This window comes from Malaclemys terrapin, chromosome 4, assembly GCF_027887155.1.
Source record: "Malaclemys terrapin pileata isolate rMalTer1 chromosome 4, rMalTer1.hap1, whole genome shotgun sequence".
NCBI classification, from domain to species: domain Eukaryota; kingdom Metazoa; phylum Chordata; order Testudines; family Emydidae; genus Malaclemys; species Malaclemys terrapin.
Genome location: NC_071508.1, coordinates 9,060,108 through 9,080,658, shown reverse-complemented (window position 1 = coordinate 9,080,658; position 20,551 = coordinate 9,060,108). Strand labels below are relative to the sequence as shown.

At 40.5% G+C, this 20,551-nt stretch overlaps 1 protein-coding gene across 1 annotated transcript in view; it reads right to left on the bottom strand.

The window, feature by feature from the left end:
• Positions 1-2,307: 2,307 nt before the first annotated feature.
• RSBN1 (round spermatid basic protein 1) overlaps positions 2,308-20,551 on the bottom strand; it is a 40,938-nt gene continuing 22,694 nt past the window's right edge. Inside the window, exons 3-7 of the mRNA XM_054028369.1 lie at positions 10,912-11,049; positions 10,174-10,316; positions 7,568-7,735; positions 6,397-6,505; positions 2,308-5,478 (exon numbers count right to left, since the gene is read on the bottom strand). Of these exons, the coding sequence (XP_053884344.1) occupies positions 5,008-5,478; positions 6,397-6,505; positions 7,568-7,735; positions 10,174-10,316; positions 10,912-11,049 (1,029 nt within the window). The 3' untranslated portion in view covers positions 2,308-5,007. The remainder of the gene's footprint in view (positions 5,479-6,396; positions 6,506-7,567; positions 7,736-10,173; positions 10,317-10,911; positions 11,050-20,551) is intronic.

Genomic DNA, 20,551 nt, shown 5'->3' with positions numbered 1-20,551 from the left:
TATAAGAAATCTCTTTACATGTTGTACAAAGAAATTAGAAGTATACGTATTTCTTTAGACAATTGAAGAGTGCTATAATAATATTAGCTCCTCAGCTACATGTGCTATTTGATCATAACATTTATATTACTGGAAGGTAATGTAAGGCCATAACATTGTTGGGAAATCTTCTTTTAGACCAACGTAAGTTAATTTACAGTACAAGCCTTCAGGTGAAAAAAAGGTCCCTTTTCAGGAGCTGAAGATAATGTCCCTCCCACACCTCGTGCCCTTTTAAAACAACCAATATGGCTACATACACTTAGCATTTATAACAATAAATGTAAAGTGCTTATCACTCAGTAAAATTCAAGCATGTGAATGACAGAATGAGCAAAATGAAGGACTTGAACTCCCATCCATCCTGCAGCTCTGACAAAAAAGAATGTCAAGAGACTGGGACTCATGTAGGAAAACGGATGACAGATTAACAGTTTTTCTATATGGTAAAAGGTATAGATTAATAACTACTTTATTACATAGCCCCGGAGAACACTTCAGTGAGTGTTCCATCTTCTTGGAAGAAAACATGTCAACAATAGAGAATTGAACTACTGACTTCACAAAGTACTTTTAAAACAGGCCAAGGTTCTGCACAGAAAGAATTAGGACACCCAAGGAAGAGGAAAATGTGATGATATAATTTGACATTTCTCATATTTAGAGTGTCTATTTGGCTAACTGATCTCTGGCACAACATGGCCCTTCACTTTTATCCCAGTTTACAGTTTTCCTTAGCTGCTAATAAAGGAATTGTAAGCTGTGCTTAAAACAGAAGCCAAGCCCAGGTTTCCATCTTAGGCTATGTCTACACTACCGCAGTAAGTCGATCTATGCTATGCAACTCCAGCTACGTGAATAATGTAGCTGGAGTCGACATACCTTAGGTTGAGTTACTGTGGGGTCTACACCGCAGGGGGGGTCAACGGGAGAAAATCTCCCGTCGACTTACCTTACTCTTCTAGTTGGGGGTAGAGTACAGGGGTAGACTGGAGAGCGATCTGCAGTCGATTTGGCGGGTCATTACTAGATCCGCTAAATTGACTGCCAGTGGTTCGATCTCACAGTGTCAACCCCGGCTGCAGTGTAGACCTGCCCTTACAGCTAGTTATGCTCTCTAGTATCATGTCCCTGGACTACTGCTGTTAAAAGTCTGACTTGGTTTCAAGGCGAGAGAGTATTCCAAATTTCAGTTCCAGACTTCAACCAAACCCATAGGTTTCTAAAAGACAGGGCAGATCTTCAGTGGAGCTATGATGATTTACCCCCACCAAAGTTAATGGAATTATTCTAAACACCAGCTGACCTGATGTATCAATGAATATTAGAGGAATATTATCAAAATGTGACAAAGACTTCTGAAATTTATTCCATCTTTATGTATAGCCCTATTTCATCATATCTGTAAGTCCTCAGTCTACTGGCAGCTGTTGATATGATATATTCTTGCCAACTGAATTTGAGATATGCTTGCATAAAAAGTATAGGTATTAAATTATCACTGAATTGAATGAGCTATGTTCTGAAATCTTCGAGTGATAAGTCAATCAGAAATTGCCATTTTCCACCAATTACTTGCAAATATTTTACTCTTAAGACTAGCCAAAGATTTGACTTGCCCAATATTTTACTGAAAAAATTAACTTGTCCATCTGTCACTTGATTTCTCACAAAGCACAAGTATGACATCTGTATTCTTCATATTTATTATTCAGTAAGCCATTTGTGGTACTGACCAGTTTAGAGTACTGCACATCTGAAGGTATTATTCCAACTGTAATTCACTGATTTCAGAACTATAGATACAATCTAATGGGCACCAGATTTAGCCATTGATTTTATAAGCAATTCTTTCCATACCTATATTTAGAGATGAGCTGGAAGAATCAAGTTTGGAAGAAGTGTGGTAATTTTGGATTTTGCAAATGTTTCAAAAGTTGCATCAGTACAGTGTTTCTCAAACTGGGGCCGCCGCTTGTGTAGGGAAAGCCCCTGGCAAGCCAGGCCGGGCCGGTTTGTTTACCTGCCCCGTCCTCAGGTTCGGCCGATCGCGGCTCCCACTGGCCGCGGTTCACTGCTCCAGGCCAATGGGGACTGCTGGAAGCAGCGCAGGCCAAAGAATGTACTGACCGCAGCTTCCAGCAGCCCCCATTGGCCTGGAGTGGCGAACCGCGGCCAGTGGGAGCCGCGATCTGCCGGACCTGCGGACGGGGCAGGTAAACCAACTGGCCCAGCCCACCAGGGGCTTTCCCTACACAAGCGGCGGCCCCAGTTTGAGAAACACTGCATTACTATTTCATTAAAGGATTAAAATTTGTACAGGTAAAATTAAGAACAAAGTTATAAAATTGAAAGCTTCATGAAATTTTATCTGAAACAAACATCTATTAATCTCTACCTCAGGCTTACAACATCAAAATAATAGCAACATCATCCAAATCATTCGATGACTAATTTATAATGAAGAGGAGGACATCAACTTGACTTTACGTTTTGAACTAGTAAACTAAGTGAGTAAAAGGAAAGTATGGTACAGTGGTTAAAGGCATTCAGTCCACAGAAGTAAAAGAGTGATTTTTCTTGATACTTTAGAAAGAATAGATTATTTCACACAAGTAGGATGCTGTTTTGAAAACAGTGTGAAGCACTCTGCTGGTCTACTGTATGCATTAGTTTAAAAGCATGCTATTTAATATAGTTTAAGAGAGAGACTTCCAATACACATTTCCAAATTATATGTCTCTCTTTTCATTTTATTTCAAGCTCTAAAGGAATACAAATAAAAAATAATGGTGCATAGTGCGTCTTAAATTGTGAACCTTTGTAGCCGAAGTATGTTTAATTTTTGAATTTCAAGATATACGGGGAGAATTGGTTTTATAAAGGGATGAATAGCTTTTCCTTCAATTGTAAGGTCTTTGAAGATATGTCAGTTCCTGAGTGATTATACACAGTGCTGACTGTCAAGGGACAATCACCTTATTAGTTAGCAATGACTTAGAGATGATGATACCATCTTTGACATGGCCAATGAATACCACCTGGGAGAAGGGAAATGAGCACTTGGAAGACAAGCAGAGTGAGTTAAAAAAGAAATGGAAAATAACACTAACATGATATTAACCAGCGTGAACATGAAAGAGGCACTGAAACCAATATTGCCTGTGAAGAATTTTACTTTGCACAACCCATTAAAGCTCTATAAAATTCTTCTCAACAAAAAAGTGGGAAAAATGCCAGAGAACAGAGGGCCTGTTTCTGAACCAGCTTTGATCATCTAGAATTTTTGCTAAAATTAAATTATACCCCTGCATGAATCATATTACTTTTCATAAAAGCTTTCCATTCTAACACCTTATTTACACAGATTACTAAACAAGTCACCACCACTTCAATCTGTAAATTAGTCTGAAATATTTTCTAATTGGTCTTCATTTTTGTACTGAAGACAATACGTACATATACATATATAAGGAGTAATACAGATTCTAACTAATCACTGCAGTATTTTCTGATGATTATTTTGCTATCAGTTTAAAATTGTGACCTCTATATTGAGGTGCTAAGATGCATATAAGTCTACACAAAACAATATTGCACAAAGTAATATTTATAATAACAGATTAACATATTTCAGAACCTTTTTAAAAAGAAGATTCATAATTGATATTTAAAAGATGCACCCAGAACTAATAACACAGCATCTTTTCTTTTCCTTATTCTAATATAGTGTTAGAAATCTCTCTCCTACCCCAGTGAGAATTAGAACAATGAAGTTGTCTGGGGACAACTTCAGTGACACCAAAATCAAGTTTGTATCCTAGGTATGGGGGGAACTCTTCTTTCTGATGACTAGAAAAGACAGTTGTTATATAAGTGGTGAGTGAAAGTCAAATACAGATCACACAAACATCCAGAAATATCATAAGACTATAAAAAGAACTATGTCAGCAGATGACACTCAACATATTAGCTTGTGTCACTGATTTTGCAAACACAGCACCAGGGTACCCAAGAGCTACAAGTGGAAACAGCAACCCAATGCCATAATATTTTATTTTGAAATAGCAATACAGAACTTCAGAGAATAAGGACAACCAATATAAATCGGTTATCACTGACCCAACTCTATTAGATTAAGTGCATCATTACCAGGGAGAGGATGTTTTCCATCAGATGCTTATTGTGAATTTATCAAAACAAGCTGCCAAGATTGTTAGTATTTTAATGCTTTAAAGTGCTCAGACAAGAATGCAGTTACCTCCATGAGACTGCCTTTAAAAAAAAAAAAAATTAACACTAGAATTAGTCGTGTTCAGGAAAGATGTATTTAGGAAGCAAAATCCTCACATCAAACATTACAAGCAGTACTATGGAAAGTGTTGTGTCTAAGTGATTACATTTCAATGGGATAAGATGTCACACTTCACCTTTTTATGAACTGTTTAACAATTAAAAATTAAAAGATCTATACATCTAGTAATTTGAGTATCCACCACGAATTTAAGAACAGACAGACCAAAACATCACTGATCATCAAAAGTGCTGTGCTTTCTCTTTGATTTTAGCAATTAAAATCAGATGGGAGAGTCTTCTACAGAAGTCGTCCTTTTATGGTGAAGGCTAAATTAAAAATTAAGTAGGGGAATTAGATTTACCAAGATAGTTCTGTGATTTTTAGCGCCTGGAGGAATTCCATTCTGATTTTGATGAGGAGATATTGAATTATTACCTCATTAAACAGAAAGAAGTGGTAGACCACTATTACATGCTGTACTATGGGAGTAAAATACAACTTGATCTTTTGCATAATCTGTGTAAAAAAGATATGCTTGACATTTTGGAATGTCACGTTTCTTTATAGAATTATAGGCAAGATTTCTCCAATAAAACATAAGCAAGTTATAAAACTATAACTTCACATCAAAATTTTAAAAAGTTGTTAAAAAATGTTTGACTATGTACATATCACACAGAAGAGTCTGTGTGATCCTGTGGATTATGTTGCTGATCAGATTCTAGTTTAAGAACTGGAAGAGGCTGGGCCACCTGATCTGGTTGCAGAACGAGTCCCGATATTGATGAAATTAAGGAAGAGGAGGATGGTGCCCCTGTTGTAAGCTGCATTTCTACACCTGGTTCCTCAGACTCTGTTTTTACACTCACACATTGGGGTTCACCTTCTGACTCTGTCTTTTCAGGGATATTACTGTTCATGTTTGAATTGCTTTCTGCATTTTGAGAAGACTGCCCCACAGGATGGTACTGTTTGAGCCTTATATGCCAGGCTAAACTGCAGACCGCTGACACTGTTTTGAACTGATGAATGACATTTCTGGGGATGAAGTAGATGTCATTGTCACACAGCTGGATTCTAGCATAGCGAATGCCTTCCCGTCTCATTTGGTTTAGCTTGGCTTCATCCACCCATTGAACACACTGAGGGGAAGAAAGGGGAAAGTTACTGCTAATCTGTATGCAGGGCCCACAGCTGGGCATCCACTTAGATAGAAGAGTACACTTTCAGTCCAGCGACCCATTTGATTGTGACTACTCTTTAAAGAATACAACTTCAGTTAAGAAGCAACTTGCAGCAAGAATAAATCTTTAATGTTTCATTATGAAGTGCTGTGTGCACCTATGAGGTAACAAATAATGACCCATTGCCACAGCATTATGGTGTCACAGGCAGGTCTTAAAACTAGAATTAGAGCTTCAGTAAGAAGCTTTTGACCTGGCATTACCAGACAGAGCTGGGTGTGGTTGGTCTGGTACTAGGAGACCAAAACTCCAACTCTTTAGCAACAAATTGGGGGGAAGAGAAGGGGGAAGAGTTAGAGGCATGTGTGCACAGTAAATCCTTACCCAGTTTAGAATTATTTCTGTAGCACACACCATATCTTAGACATTTCACAATATTACTGTTTTGCAGGAGCCCAGCTACTCAAGAGGCTCCAATGCTTTGTGGTGCCAGACAGACCTGGTTTATGCCAGAAGGAGTCTGAAACAAGTGGGGGGGGGGGGGGGGGAAATGGAAACCGAAATTATGTGAAATTCCTGTAACCCATACTCAAGCCTTCTTGGTTCTTTGTCTCATGAAGAAAGGAGCTTTGTGACACTTGGTCATGCTAGGATCAAAACCCATGACCCTCATGTGGTGAACCTACCACCACTAAAACAAGAACTAGAGATAAATAGCTCTAGTCACAAGCCTAGAACCACATCTGAGACATCCACTATTTCTACCTTTATTTCAAACATTTGACTAACACTAATTTTTAAAAAATTCATAAATATGCTGCTTTTGAAGCTATTCCCAAAATGCTGGAAATAAGTTGCAACTAGGGAACACAGTACCTGTGACACTGGAGGTTCATGCAAGTCTAACTGAAGTCTCTGTACCACATCAGTGAAGTCTTCAGCATGGAAACAAACCACATCTTTGGTTATTCGAGGTTGGACACTCCTAGAGATGAAGATTGTCAAGACTGAGTTTTAAAGAATTTGTGGTTACAGCTCTGGAAAGCAAGAGTTACCATAAAGAAAATACCTATTATATAGTTTTCTACTGGGGAATAAGTCTCTCAGCATCACAACTAGTACAATAACATTAGTGTATGCATATTCTTTAGACTCCACAGATCCTACCTCATTTCCTGAATTGCTTCATTTTATCTTTGACTTGAACTTTACATAGCAAAAGAGACTGCATTAGGACTCCAGGGGGCTAGATTCAATTCCAAACTCTGCCACAGACTTCCTGTGTGACTTCTGAAAAGTCACTCTGCCTCAATTCTCCTATTTTATAATTGGGCTAATATCTATATTTTAAAGGAATATTGGAAAGAAAAATTTGTAAGACACTCAGATACAATGGTGATGGGGACCATATAAGTAGATATTGCTTGTTCAATGGATTTGAAATATAGGGCAAGGGAAACATTGGCACTGCTTATTTATCTGAATCTTGGCCAATATTGTTGCTGATGACACTGTTCCTGCTGTCCAATTTCTACTGTAATTGCTACAGACAACATTACCAACTCAAAGCTTGTGATTTCTTCCCAGGACTTAGTTACCAGCAATGCCCTGGATCCAGGAGGTGGAAAAATATTGTCGGTACCATCACAAATGAACAATTGACCTGACAATATTCTGTTTATGGAATTGAACTTACATTATAATCCGTTAGGAGATGAAGGAAAAGACATGCAGGACGCACCACATACAGTGTGGCCTACACTGCATATCACGCAAGCTCTCTGCAAACTACTCCATGTTAACATAGTTTTTTGCGCTGGACTCAGGAGGGAGAAGGAAGTAGGGGTAAAAGTTGCCAGAGATATGTATTTACTAGATTATGTTTTACAGACTTTACACAGCATTTGAATAGTCACAAGTCATTTGGTTTTAAACAATTTATACAACTAGGCTGCTATTCAACCGACACTTCACATTTTCTTCCTTTTATAAAGGGAAGTCAGTCTCAAATCCAACTGGAGTGGTTACAAAATTCAGTCACACTTACCATTCACCAAACTGTACAGCTTTCAGCACTCCTACAGCAGCTGTACTCTGCCAATCAAACCCCTGACCTACATGATCAGCATGGGCTCTTGTTCGGTCTTCAAAGAGAACTTCACGGGGCTCACTGGTCCGAGGTAGGTATTGGAGGTTTTTTATTTCGTTCATTGATCTATAAAGTGGGGTGAAGAGAGGAGAGAAAAGGATGTTCCAGACTACTCAGAGACGAGATGAATGGTACAGCTTTCTTATCTGTAAATGTACTAAGGTAATTTTGAAGAAATATTGCTAGTGTCCTGTAGCATTCAAAATCCAAGAACAAAAATGCTCCCTTTGCTTTTGCTATATGTATTACGTATCAAATTGGTATTCAAAGATTTAAGTATAGTTAGTGCTGCAGCTCTGTCATGGCATTTTTTTAAATCAAAAAGTCACAGAGCAGTCATGGTAAATTTAGTAAGAGTCATGGATTTAGTGACTGCTCTGAGATTTTTGATAAAAGATACCCTGACAAATGAAGGGGCCCCAACCACCTCCAGCAGCACCCTCCAACCAAGAACTGCAGCCCTCATCCCAGCCTGGTGCGGAGGGGAGGACTGCGGTGGGGAGATGGGACTGGAGAGTGAGCCACCCTGTACTCATCCCAAGAAGCAGCAACTCCTGTATCTCTGAGGGCTGGGCCCCAGGATTGAGAGGGAGCCTGCCCCACACTCACCTCATGCCTGGGCTTTGGTGGCTCCTGTGCCGGGTAGGGCTGAGCCTGGCTCCCCGCTCTGGGCATTGCGAGTTGGTATGCCAGGTCGCAGTGCCACTCAGGTTTTACCCACCTCCCATCCCTACCACGATGGAGGGACGGCTGGACCCAACCTGAGCGGTTCTATGACCCCGTGCAGCCGATTGCAACGTCTGGAGCTGGGAGCCACGGCCAGCCCTGCAGGATATGAGCTGCTGGCATGGAGTGAATCACAGACATAAACAAAAAAAAAAACAACAACAAATGGGAAAATCATGCTATACGTGACTTGTGTCCTGCTGTTACAATTCTATACCTCTAACGAGTCTAGATAGATTTAATCCAGATTGAGGAAAAGACAACAATTTAAAAGTACATTAGGTATACTATATATTTGGAAAAATGTGAACTCTTTAGTCAACCTCTGAACAGTCATATTGGGATGTTTTATTATCCTTTGAACTACAAGAATTGTGCCATATTTAAAAATTTCAATTTAAAAGATAGACCCTTAAAAATATTAAGTTATCTAGAGAGAACATATTGGGTTTTCTGCTTAAAGCTGTGATGAAAACATGATTCCAATTATTTCTCTCCCCAAGATTGGTTGCACAAAACACTCCCAAGGAAAACTGAAGGTAAATTTGCCTCTTGGATTTCAAGCAGATTGTGGGAGGTAGATGTTAATGGTTTTATTCAGAATTTGAAAGATTACAGTTTTAGGGATTAAAATAAAAAGCAATTTAAACAAAATTAACACTACTAACAATTAATTTATAACTGCAGAGTTAGATTGTCCATTTGGAGTTTCCTTGGACTCTAGAGGATGAAAGGCTTTGTCAAAGCAATTTAACTACAGCTGTGTGGTTTATCAAAGTGTTAGACAAAAAACTGTCATCGGCAAGAGCAATTTTAAAGATTCACAATCAAAGCTTTTTTTTATTTTTATTTTTTTAAGAGGACAAGAATATTTCTCTAAAAAATTCTCTTTGGCAAAAAAATTATAGCCTTCGTTTCCCCACACAATTACAAATAATGACATAATTTTGTGCTTCTGGCTTCAGCACAGTGCTGAAAATGTTTGTCATTTGCTACTGTAAAACAGTAAAGGGAAGTAACCAGTTATAGTGAGATGGTACCCTCAAATAGTAACCTTTTAAAAAAATTATTGGAATAATGGATTTAGTTTTGTGTTTTAGATAGAGTGGAAAACAAAGCCAGAGAATAGACCTTACCAATGCAACATTTCAATGAGGGCAGCTGAGGAGATTTAAGTAGTTAAGAGAACATTCCTCTGGAATACAGCATTTCTTGAGTAGGCAACCCATACCAAGACTACTTAAATAACCAGCATTAGGACCAGCCTTTAATGCAGTGTAGGGACTTCTGCACTGTGTTGGAGAAGTACACCAAATATTAGCTTTTTCACAGACAGAAGTAGGAAGCAGACAACAGGAGATGGATCACTTAATGATTGCCTGTTCTGTTCATTCCCTCTGAGGCACCTGGCATTGACCACTGTTGGAAAACAGAATACTGGTCTAGATGGACCACTGATCTGACCCAGTATGGCCATTCTTATGTTCAGGAACCCAAGAGATCTGTCAAACAGGCAATACATAATGCTGTCAACCTCGAGGAAACCTTGAACTCAAGTGCACTTATCTGGAACACAGACATTATGTTAGTTTGGCTTAAATAACTGGACTGCTTGCTTCTAAAGCAAAAGGAATGAAGTCACATGGGAAATTTAAGAAAGCCATAAAGTTTACCTTTGAAAGACTAATTTCACACACAATAAGGACAAACATTAAGACCTTAGGATAGTACTTTATCTAGCTGTGATTTTCTTTTCTATTAAAGGAAAATAATGTTACCGGCGCCGTTTGAATGGTGATTTTGGCATATCTGCTGTCGGGATCATCTGTTCTCCTGGTCTCACCCACATTATGGGGCCATCATCACTTTGTGACCTGCACTGAAGCTGGAGGCTAGAAAGAGTGCCCCAGGGCAAAGTCATCTAAAAGCAGGAACACAAAAAGCTTTGTCAAATGGATAACAGTTAAATTTTGATAAGCACTGGCTCAAGTTCATTACCAAGAGAACTATATAGAAACCAAACCTTATTCTTAGAGATGAAACAACGTATTCCACCAGCGATATAGTTAACTTATTCAGCTTTCAGAGAGTGGGCCATTGTGAAACAGACATGCAACAAGAGCCCAATAATTTCTCCAGTTAAATAACTGATTGCTGTAGCCTCTAAATTAATCTCCTTTCAGGTTTCAGAGTAGCAGCCGTGTTAGTCTGTATCCGCAAAAAGAACAGGAGTACGTGTGGCACCTTAGAGACTAACAAATTTATTAGAGCATAAGCTTTCGGGGGCTACAGCCCACTTCTTCGGATGCATATAATCTCCTTTCAGTATTTACTTCTTTGAACAGAGGGTAGATTTTTATCAGCATCCTCAGTAAGGTAGTTCATCACCATCTGAATGGAGAAGCTGTACCTAAATTCTCTCATTATTTAGCAACTTGAAGTTGTAAATTCAAAGTGTTAAGACATTTATGCTTGATAATAATTTAAACAAAACACTACAACAGTATAATGCTCACTCTCAGAAATGGAGATTCCTCCAACATATCAAGAAATTCTGGGAAGTAGTCACCAACTTCTTCATCTACTGCTCCAACAAGACTTATCTGCCGCATCGGACCTGCTCTGTAGGTTCCACAGCAGTATGTTCTATTAACCTGAGCATGGTCAGAAACAGAAAAGACACAATGAGACACATTATTCCATGACAGGAATTAAAGTTTATTAAATCAGTGTTTCAGACTGCAATGTAGTTTACATTCAAATCCAGGTCTTCTTTACATACGTGAGAGCAGTTAGTATCTTTAGAGTACATGAAGAAGCTGTTCAATGTCAATACACACTGAGCATGAGCACTTCAAGGGGCAAGAGGAAAAAAAGAATTTGACTCCAAAAGGAATAGTGCTAGGTAACATACCGATAAACATTATGTTGTTTTCTTAGCTGAACAGCACCAAGTCATTAATTTAAAACAGATTAAAAAAGCCACTGTAGCCAGCACAAAGAATGCTGTATTTCATAAAAATGCCTTGTCATATTTTCTATCAATAAAAATTGATCACAAACATAAATAATTGCTTTGAGATTAGGTTAGTTACTGCCTTCAACTGTATTTGTATACACCAGAATACATCTTTGAAGTTATCAATAAAGCGTTAAATGAAGTTCAGAGGATTTAAGAGCAGTATATTCTACATTGCTAGTAAGAAGCTTTGTTTTCTTTCTCCACAAATGATAATATGTGACTAAAATGTAATGTCATTAAAAAAAACACATTCTGCAATACCAGAATTAAAAGCAGATAATGAGCAAGCAGATTCACTCATGTTCTTGCATTTTGCTCATGCAAAGCAAACACTCAAACAGGATGCTAATGGGGAGCATGGACTCAGCGGTTGCACCCAAAATAGTCCTCTCTTCTTGGGGTAGATGAATTCGATTTCAAAACTGGTGTTGGCCAAAAGAAGAGATGCATTCCCATTAATTGAGTGGCTGTGAAGCAGGAACTGGACATGTGCCTAATACTGCCAAACATTCATGCTGTCAGTAGATGTGAGACCACTTCAGCTTTCAGTGGCATGGGAAAAGATGGCTGAACACAGCAGCTGAGCACCCAGAGAAGTGGGTGGAGAAGAAGTTTAGAGTTCTTCTCGCCACACACACCCCACAGGAGTGCAGAAGAAAGGGAGCTCCACAGTGCCTCTCACACACTCATTTAGCCACCCCCAACACCCAGTGTCAGGGCTCTGTCATACATCGAGACTGCTTGTTCTCAATTCCCCACCCGGGGTTTTGAGGGTGAGGCTGTGGGCTGCACTGATGGTGTCTATTCTGCACTCCCCACCCTGATCTCAGTGCTTGTGGCATTCACAACACATGCCCACTCTCAGCTCGCAGGGACTTAGCGATGTGTCCGTGGTATGAACCAAACAACCCCTCTTCTTTCGTCTCAGGGCTAGTCACCTGAGTCATGCCCATTCTCAGCTCCCATAGAGTCTTAGTGATGGTTGCCGGTAATATGGGCCCAGACCCGGTCTCAGCTCCCCTCTGGCTCAGCACTTAGGTATGGCAATACTCAGTGTTACCAGAGCCTCACTCATTGGAAGAACAATGGGATCCCCTAAACCTGAGTTAGGTGCTTAGGCTCCCTCTTCAATGAATGGGGAGAGACATGCGCCTAAGAATGGGATCCCCAAAAGCCAGCATGCGAGGCAGGGAGCCACCTAAGCTAGCCACTGGGCGAGGCTACCAAGGGGGCAGTTAAGCCCGGCCTTTCACAGAATTTGAGCCCTATCGCTGCATGCGATCCACATGAGCTTGTCAAGTTCCTGCCCAAAGCCATACAAAACCAGTGGGGGGAAGGAGGCAGCAACCTGCTCTCTGCTCCTTATCCCACTGATTAGGGTCCTCAGCTGGGATGTGGGAGACCCTATGTCACTTCCCCCATCTGCTTGATGAGACGGTAATTAAAAAGGGGGTCTGGCGTCTCTCAAGTGAGTGCCTTAATTGCGAAGCTAAAGGGTAGTCTGGTGTGGGCTGCTCTTAGTGACAACGTTCCACTTCAATTAAACATTAATTGGGCCACAGAAGCTGTAAGACTCAGCCTGTAGGCCACTGGTTTGGGGCTGCGCCCAGACTATTGCAGAGTGTGGGTCAATTCCCCTTCTGCTTGATGAAAAGAGGTTTGAGTGGTGATCTCCTACCTCACCCGTGAATGGCCTAACTGCTGGAGTATAAATTATTCTGCTGTGTGGCTTCCTCAGTCTTTTCTCTTGAAGCTGGTCCACTTTATTAACTATGAATTGGGCCAAAACAAGGCTCAGGATTAATCTTTAATTCCTGGAGACTACAGGCCAATCCTGAAGGGTTGGCAACCATATCCTCTTGCTGTGGGGAAGGACTGTGCACAGCAAGCTTCTTTACTCTTGAAGCTGTTTCACTTTAACTCTTACTTAGGCCAAAGCAGTGTTGCTCTGTAAGATGCCTTCTTAGAGCCCCATGGTTAGTGTACTCTAGTATTGGAGATGCTGGTTCAATTCCCCCCTTGGACTGAGAAGAGATGTGAGCAGAAATTACCTCGCCTCTTGACACTTGTCCACTTTAATTAACTATTAAATGCTCAAATCAAAACTCCCTACTATGAAGCCCTGAATAGCCTGGTTTGGGCCCCACCTAAGGTGTTGGAGAGTATGGTTCAAATCCTACTCCTGCTTTTTGAGAAGAGGGGGTTTCAGCTCTTGCCACTTGAAGCTGATCCACTTTAATTAACTAGGAATCAGGCCACTCTCTGAGTTAGGGTCACTCTATAGTCCAGTGGTTTCGCTGCTTGTCTCCGCAATTGGAGGTGCTGGTTCAAATCCTTCCTTTAGCTGATTCAAAAGGATTTGGAGAAGGCTGTCCTGCCTCCCAGGAGGGAAGTGGGAAGTTCCTGTTTAGGTCCCCTTTCGCTTGCAGGAGGCCCTTGTCTTTCTGGAAACAGAAGGGGGTTTGAACAGAGATCGCTCACTTCATAGGTGTGGTGGGAGTGGGTCTGGGAGGAGAGAGGGGTGGTGACTGGGCGGCCAGGTGGGGGGTGGGGCTGGGAGGCAGGAGCTGGGAGAGCCTTGGGCCAACCCCTTGCAGAGGAGGGGTTGGACCCAGGGTCTCTCACCACCCAGGTGGGTAGCCTAGCCACGGGGGACAAAAGAGTGATTTGTTTTTTAATGTAGCTCAAGGAATATTTAAATAAAACAGCCCCGCAGGTAGCTGATATGTGTTATAAATCCCTTATCCTCAGCCAGGATTGAACCAGGGTCTCTAACATCCCCTGCAACAGCCCCAACCACTACACCACAGAAGGCAGCTCTTCTGGGAGCTGTCCTTTGGCCCAATTCATAGTTAATTAAAGTGGAAGCACTTCAAGAGAAAAGGGTATTTGTCACAAGGCAGAGGGAGGAATTGAACCAAAATCTCCCACCCCCCCAGTGGAGTACTCTAACCACTGTACCACAGGGGCATCTCAAACTAGGCTTGGCCCAGTTAATAGTTAATTAAAACAATTTCAAGAGGAAAAAGCTCATCCAACTCCCTGCCCCAGAGCAGGAGGAATTGACCCACAGCCTCGGGTAGGTACCCAAATCCCCCTATCATCGAGGACTTCTTACACTTGACTTCTGCTTTGGCTGTTAATTGTTAATTAAAGTGGAACGGCTTCAAGAGGCAAGACCAAGACAGCCCCATCTTAGAATAACTCATAGCCCTGTCGTTAGGGCACCTACTTGAGAGGTATGCAATCACTGCTCAAATCCCTTCTCATCAAACAGAATCACAGGACTGGAAGTCTAAGTAACTTTTAACTTGTTCTTTTCCTATTTTCACTGGAATTCACTATGTTATATGTCCAATCACCACTAACCTTCTTGGTGAAAACCAAAACAAAAGTCATTAAGCCCCTCTGCCATTTCCACATTTTCTGTTATTATTCCCCTCCATTGAGTAATGGTCCTACCCCATCCTTGGTCTTCCTCTTGCTTCTAATGCACTTGTAGAATATATTAGAAAGGGGATTGAACCAGACTGGCCCACAACCTAGCTGAGTACCGCACCCACCGCACTGTAGAAGGATGCTCCTTGTGACCCAATTAATATTTAATTATTTATTTAAAGGCAAACAGCTTTAATAGGAGATGAAGAACAACTCACATCAGGGTAAAAGGAATGCTTGATTCACTATATAACCCCAAAATTGTACCTCAGCCGCTATTCTAGGTCTTCACCTGGCATACCAGTTCTCAAGCCAGTCTGGCTCTGCCTTGGCACTTTAGAGCCCTTTGAAATTAACACAGGTCATTGCTGGGAGGGGAAGAAAGCTGTAGCCCAGGAGCTATTTGATCATGATCCCGAACTGGCACCCTAAATGGTACCCAAGGCCTTCTCCTAGCATACAAATTTCCAAGCCAATCTGACTCTGTCTATGAACTTTAGAGCACTTTGAAAGTTTGTTTTAAAGAGAAATAATACTGGCAGCCTGTGTGTCTCTGTGCCTGTTGGCGTTCATTCCATGGCATGGTCCCAGCCCCACCACTTTGTAAAACCAACAGGAACATCTAACACTAGTGGGAGTATTGGGTTTTGGAGTTGGGTGTTGGTCACATCCAGGGAAAGCTAGTGATATGCCCACACTGGGTGAACAGTGCTCATCTCCCCTTCCCCCCAAGCTTTGGGGAAAGAAAAGTGATTTTTTTCCCCATCTCACAACCCAGAATGAAATATCAGCTGTGGTGTATAGGTAACCTAACTGCAGGCTGTCATTTTAAGCCTGCTACCATGTGAGCAGTTTGGAAGGCAAGGAGCAGAAACTCTCAGACATGATCACATATCAAAGATGATCTGATTGTCTAGGAGGTAGCCCCATCTCTACCTGTTGACAGCTTTATAAATTAGGACCATTACTTTTAATTCAGGGTATGGACAGACCGGACCCAACCAAAACCAAAAAGTTCATAAAGAACCAAGCCCTGGGTGAATCAAGAAGTCCTTGCTCAGTGTGACTATCAACATCTGAACTACAGCGTTTTTGGAGTCAGCAGCCTAAGGCTCAGAGGTATCTTTATTTTACTGTGTGGTAAGAAGCAAGCAGATCTGGCTAATGTGCACTGCAAGTTGTTTGCTAAGAACCACCACACAAGTGAGAATTTGCCACCAACATAGATGTCTTTGAGCCAGCACCTGAAAGATGCAAATTATCAGTCACTCATAGGGAATCATGCAACAGTTCAGTATCTGCAAGTGTCCTCTGCCAATAACAGATGGGCATAGATAGCATGGGACATCTTGTTCCTAACATGATGGTCCTGCACCTGCTCCAGCCACGTAGCTGTAAGGGTACCTGTGCAACAAGGAGATGCAAATACTGCAGGGAAGACTTCAGGTACTCCAATACATGGAACTGGGGTGGTAATGAGCATTGCAACAGAGTATCAATGTTGATAAATGCAAAGTAATGCACATTGGAAAACATAATCCCAACTATAAATATAAAATGAGGGGGTCTAAATTAGCTGCTATCACTCAAGAAAGATCTTGGAGTCATTGTGGATAGTTCTCTGAAAACATCCACTCAGTGAGCAGCTACAGTCAAAAAAGCAAACAGAATGTTGGGAATCATTAAGAAAGGGATAAATAGTAAAACAGAAAATATCATATTGCCTCTATAAATCCATGGTACGCCCACCTCTACAATACTGCATGCAGATGTGGTTGCCCCATCTCAGATATATTGGAAAAGGTTCAGAAAAAGGCAACAAAAATCAGGGGTATGGAACCGCTTCCATATGAAGAGCAATTAATAACTCTGGGACATAACTAAAGGGGGATACGATTGAGGTCTATAAAATCATGCTGCTGTGAGAAAGTAAATAAGGAAGTGTTATTGACTCCTTCTCATAAACACAAGAAGTAGGGGTCACCCAATTAAAAACAAAAGTAGTATTTTTTCCACACAATGCACAGTCAGTCTGTGGAACTCTTTGCCAGAGCATGTTGTGAAGGCCAAGACTATAAAAGGGTTTTAAAAAAAAAAAAAAAACACAACACAAACTAGATATGTTCATGGATAGGTCCATCAATGGCTATTAGCCAGGATGGGCAGGGATGGTGGCCCTAGCCTCTGTTTGCCAGAAGCTGGAAATAGGCAATAGGGAATGGATCACTTGATGACTCCCTATTCTGTTCATTGTCTCTAGAGCACCTAGCACTGGCCACTGTTGGATACTGGGCTAGATGGACCTTAGGTCTGATGCAGTAAGGCTGTTCTTATTGAACACATCAGAGACAGATTCTGAGGGGGAAGTAGAAATGTTTCAACTATCTGCAAATTATTGTGACTATTTCTGTGAGTAAATATACCTTGAAGGGGTGTTGCATGAGACATTCAGTAGCTCATAATTATAGGCAGGGTCCCAAAAGAGTACATGTTTATACTTTGTTATTCACATGATCTATTCATATCAGACACTCTACAGCCCTTCTACTAAGACTCATTACTGTTATACATGTTTCAGAGTAGCAGCCGTGTTAGTCTGTATCAGCAGAAAGAACAGGAGTATGCAGGGTACCTTAGATGCTTGGACTAGAGTTTTAGGCACCCTTTTAAAAGTGGACAGAAGGTACCAATAATCTCACACTTACTACAGCACTTTTAAGAGTAATAAATGTTGCTTAAACACCAAAAATTTATTCACTCCATACTGGTAACATGTTGAGTAAAGGGAGTTTAGAGTTCTACCTTGGATCAGCTACTGACTTATAATAGTAAAATTTCATTCTTTACTCTCCCTTCAGTGTTGGTGGCAGGGTGATGGTGAGGTTAATAAGAAATGTAGAACTAGTTATAGAGAATGATCACAGTGTTTGTCTTAGGGAATAGCTGCATTATTGTCATCCTTATGCTTACACATTCCTTCCTTTATGACCCACACTTTTCCCATGCTAGACAATTTTAGATATTCTCTGGCTTAGTAGGGATTAGGTCTTGACTTGTTTCTGAAATACATTTTAGGGGTACTCAAGAATGATGCACCTCAGACCCACTAGTTGGGGGGGAGGGAGGAAGGAAAAAATATCAGTTATTTACCTAGTTGTAAAGTAGGGGAGGCTTAGAGTATTGGTGTTTGTAAAACCTTAAGCCATTTGAAAGGAAGGCACAATAAAAGTGAAACATATGCATATTTTAGGAAAAACTAGGGCTTTTAAACTGTATATTAATTAGTAGGGTAAGAGTTTAGACCTCTTCCCCTTCCCCCTCGCCTCAGACAGAATAAGTAGCACACTTCCTCCTCGTATGTGCACTCCAACATCTAAGTAAATCTAGAGCCTGAGATTAGGTCTCTTGAAGTTAACTGTTAATTGGCCAAGGAACTCTAACATGCTCTTGTGACACTTGAATGAAAAATAGCAATTTAAGATCAACTGCATTGTGTATTTGCCTTTTTGGAATCCAACCATTCAAGTACTTGGGCAGGAAGCTGAAAGCAAGAACACAAGCAAGCTTGCTACTCAAAAGCAAAAGTGGAAACAAGGAACAAAAGAAAGACGGTTAAGCCATTCCAGTAGGTGTTTTGTTTCACTTGGTGAATGACAATCATTTAGAATTAGAGTAGTGTAGACATTAAACAGTCTTGCTAGCTTTTAAAAGAGGGATAAGCCTAATTAAGTTTCACATAGAAGCCTAACACCATATATTTTTTGTAAGAAGTTTAAATTGCCCAATAGACAATTAACACATTGTGTATACAGAACAAGCTTTTGTTTAACTGTCCTCTTACTTTTAGTCTTAAACATTTCAGGAGGCAGTCAAATCAGATATGGAGAAGGTAGTTTTACAACACTTGTGTTAACATCTGATGTGTTGATATTTTAAGAGAAAAAGGCAGGTAAGAAAAATTGTAATCTCATCTCTTTATATTGTTTGTTTCAAAAATGCATAGAACTGTCCTATTTCTCTACACTCTATAGTGATAAGGAAATACTCAAAGGCTCAATTAAAGACAAAACACTTCAAGCTATTAACAATTAACTCATAGCTGAGGATATTCAGCAGCTACAGGAATTAAAGTATCATTGTTATATCTAATACAGCATCCTCTGACAGTTTAGAGAAATTGGTGAAAGGAAGTAAAAATAAAAAATGAGGAACTTTCAGGCTTTACATGAGCAAAAATATTTTGTTTCAGATACAGGTCTTATACTGCAAAGAAAATAACCATCTCTACCAAAGGGGGAAGAGAAACAAAAAACGTAACCCTCTTTCCTTTTAGGGAGTGAAAAAGATATAGGCTTTCAGAATGCCTTACAAGGCAGGCACATTCAATCATTGCTAGCACAAGTCTTCTCTCTTCACACAGAACTGGTTTCAAAGTTGGATTTGAAAACATTTAGTAAAATAGTCATTAGACACAGACCAGTTAAAAACCCAACACAATTTAACCCATGTTAAGATACCTTGTTCCCACTTCCCCAAGAGAGGCAGGCAAGAAGCATTTGCTCTTAGTGAGAGCTGCTTGTTTTAGATACCCAAATCAAAACTAGTTCTCGGTAGAAGGCATCTTCCCATTTCATGGGTCAGCTAGCTTTGAGACAGGGATGCTCACTTACTAAAATAAATTATTCACACCCCAGGTCAAATACAGCTCTGGAAAAACTTGCTGGAGTTGATGTGAGCCAGAACAAAAACAGAATTGCTAACTAGATTCAGGTTATAGAATCTTTGTTGATCAACACGCCAGAAATAACAGTAAGGTTATCAGATTCCAGGACCGGTCAAGACTACGGTGCTGGAAGAAAGTGTATTGCATATTGGAAGAGCTGAGTTAATAAGTAACTCCAGCTACCCTCTGCCCCACAAAAAATGATGTTTTCATGGAGACTTGGTTCAGGCTGACACTTTCTGAAGAGTACAAGCCTCTTCAAAGGGCCCAAATATAAGCAGTTTTTTAGATCAGTGGAATTTTGCAGTTGAAAACTCCAGAGAACTGCATTGTCAAGATGTTCAACTAAGCCGATTACATAGGAATATATTCCCATATGTTTAAGTTCTGCAGAGACATGAATTTTAAGAACATCCTGTAAATAAATTCTGTACATAGCCTACTTTCTACTAGAGCAATGGCCACAGTACACAAACTACCAATCTGGGCAATTTTATTGCCAAATGAGTAAAGAGACGATGAATGTGCTTTTAGGAAGCTTCTTAACCCTAGAGCAACAGAGGGTTCTGTGGCACCTTTAAGGCTAACAGAAGTATTGGGAGCTTAAGCTTTCGTGGGTAAGAACCTCACTTCTTCAGATGCAAGTAATGGAAATTTCCAGAGGCAGGTATAAGTCAGTATGAAAGCTTATGCTCCCAATACTTCTGTTAGTCTTAAAGGTGCCACAGGACCCTCTGTTGCTTTTTACAGATTTAGACTAACACAGCTACCCCTCTGATACTTAACTCTAGAGGTGGTCCCTCCACATCAAGAGGTAGATATTCACAGGACTGTGTTGCAGAACTTATGCCACCGTGCTCTCTTCTGTAGACACAGAACTTCAGTCCTCTCTAGCACCTTTCAAGAGCAGCAATTTTTAAAAGAAGAGAGTTTAACTGCTTTCTATAATTTAGAAACAGTTAGGGCTTACCTA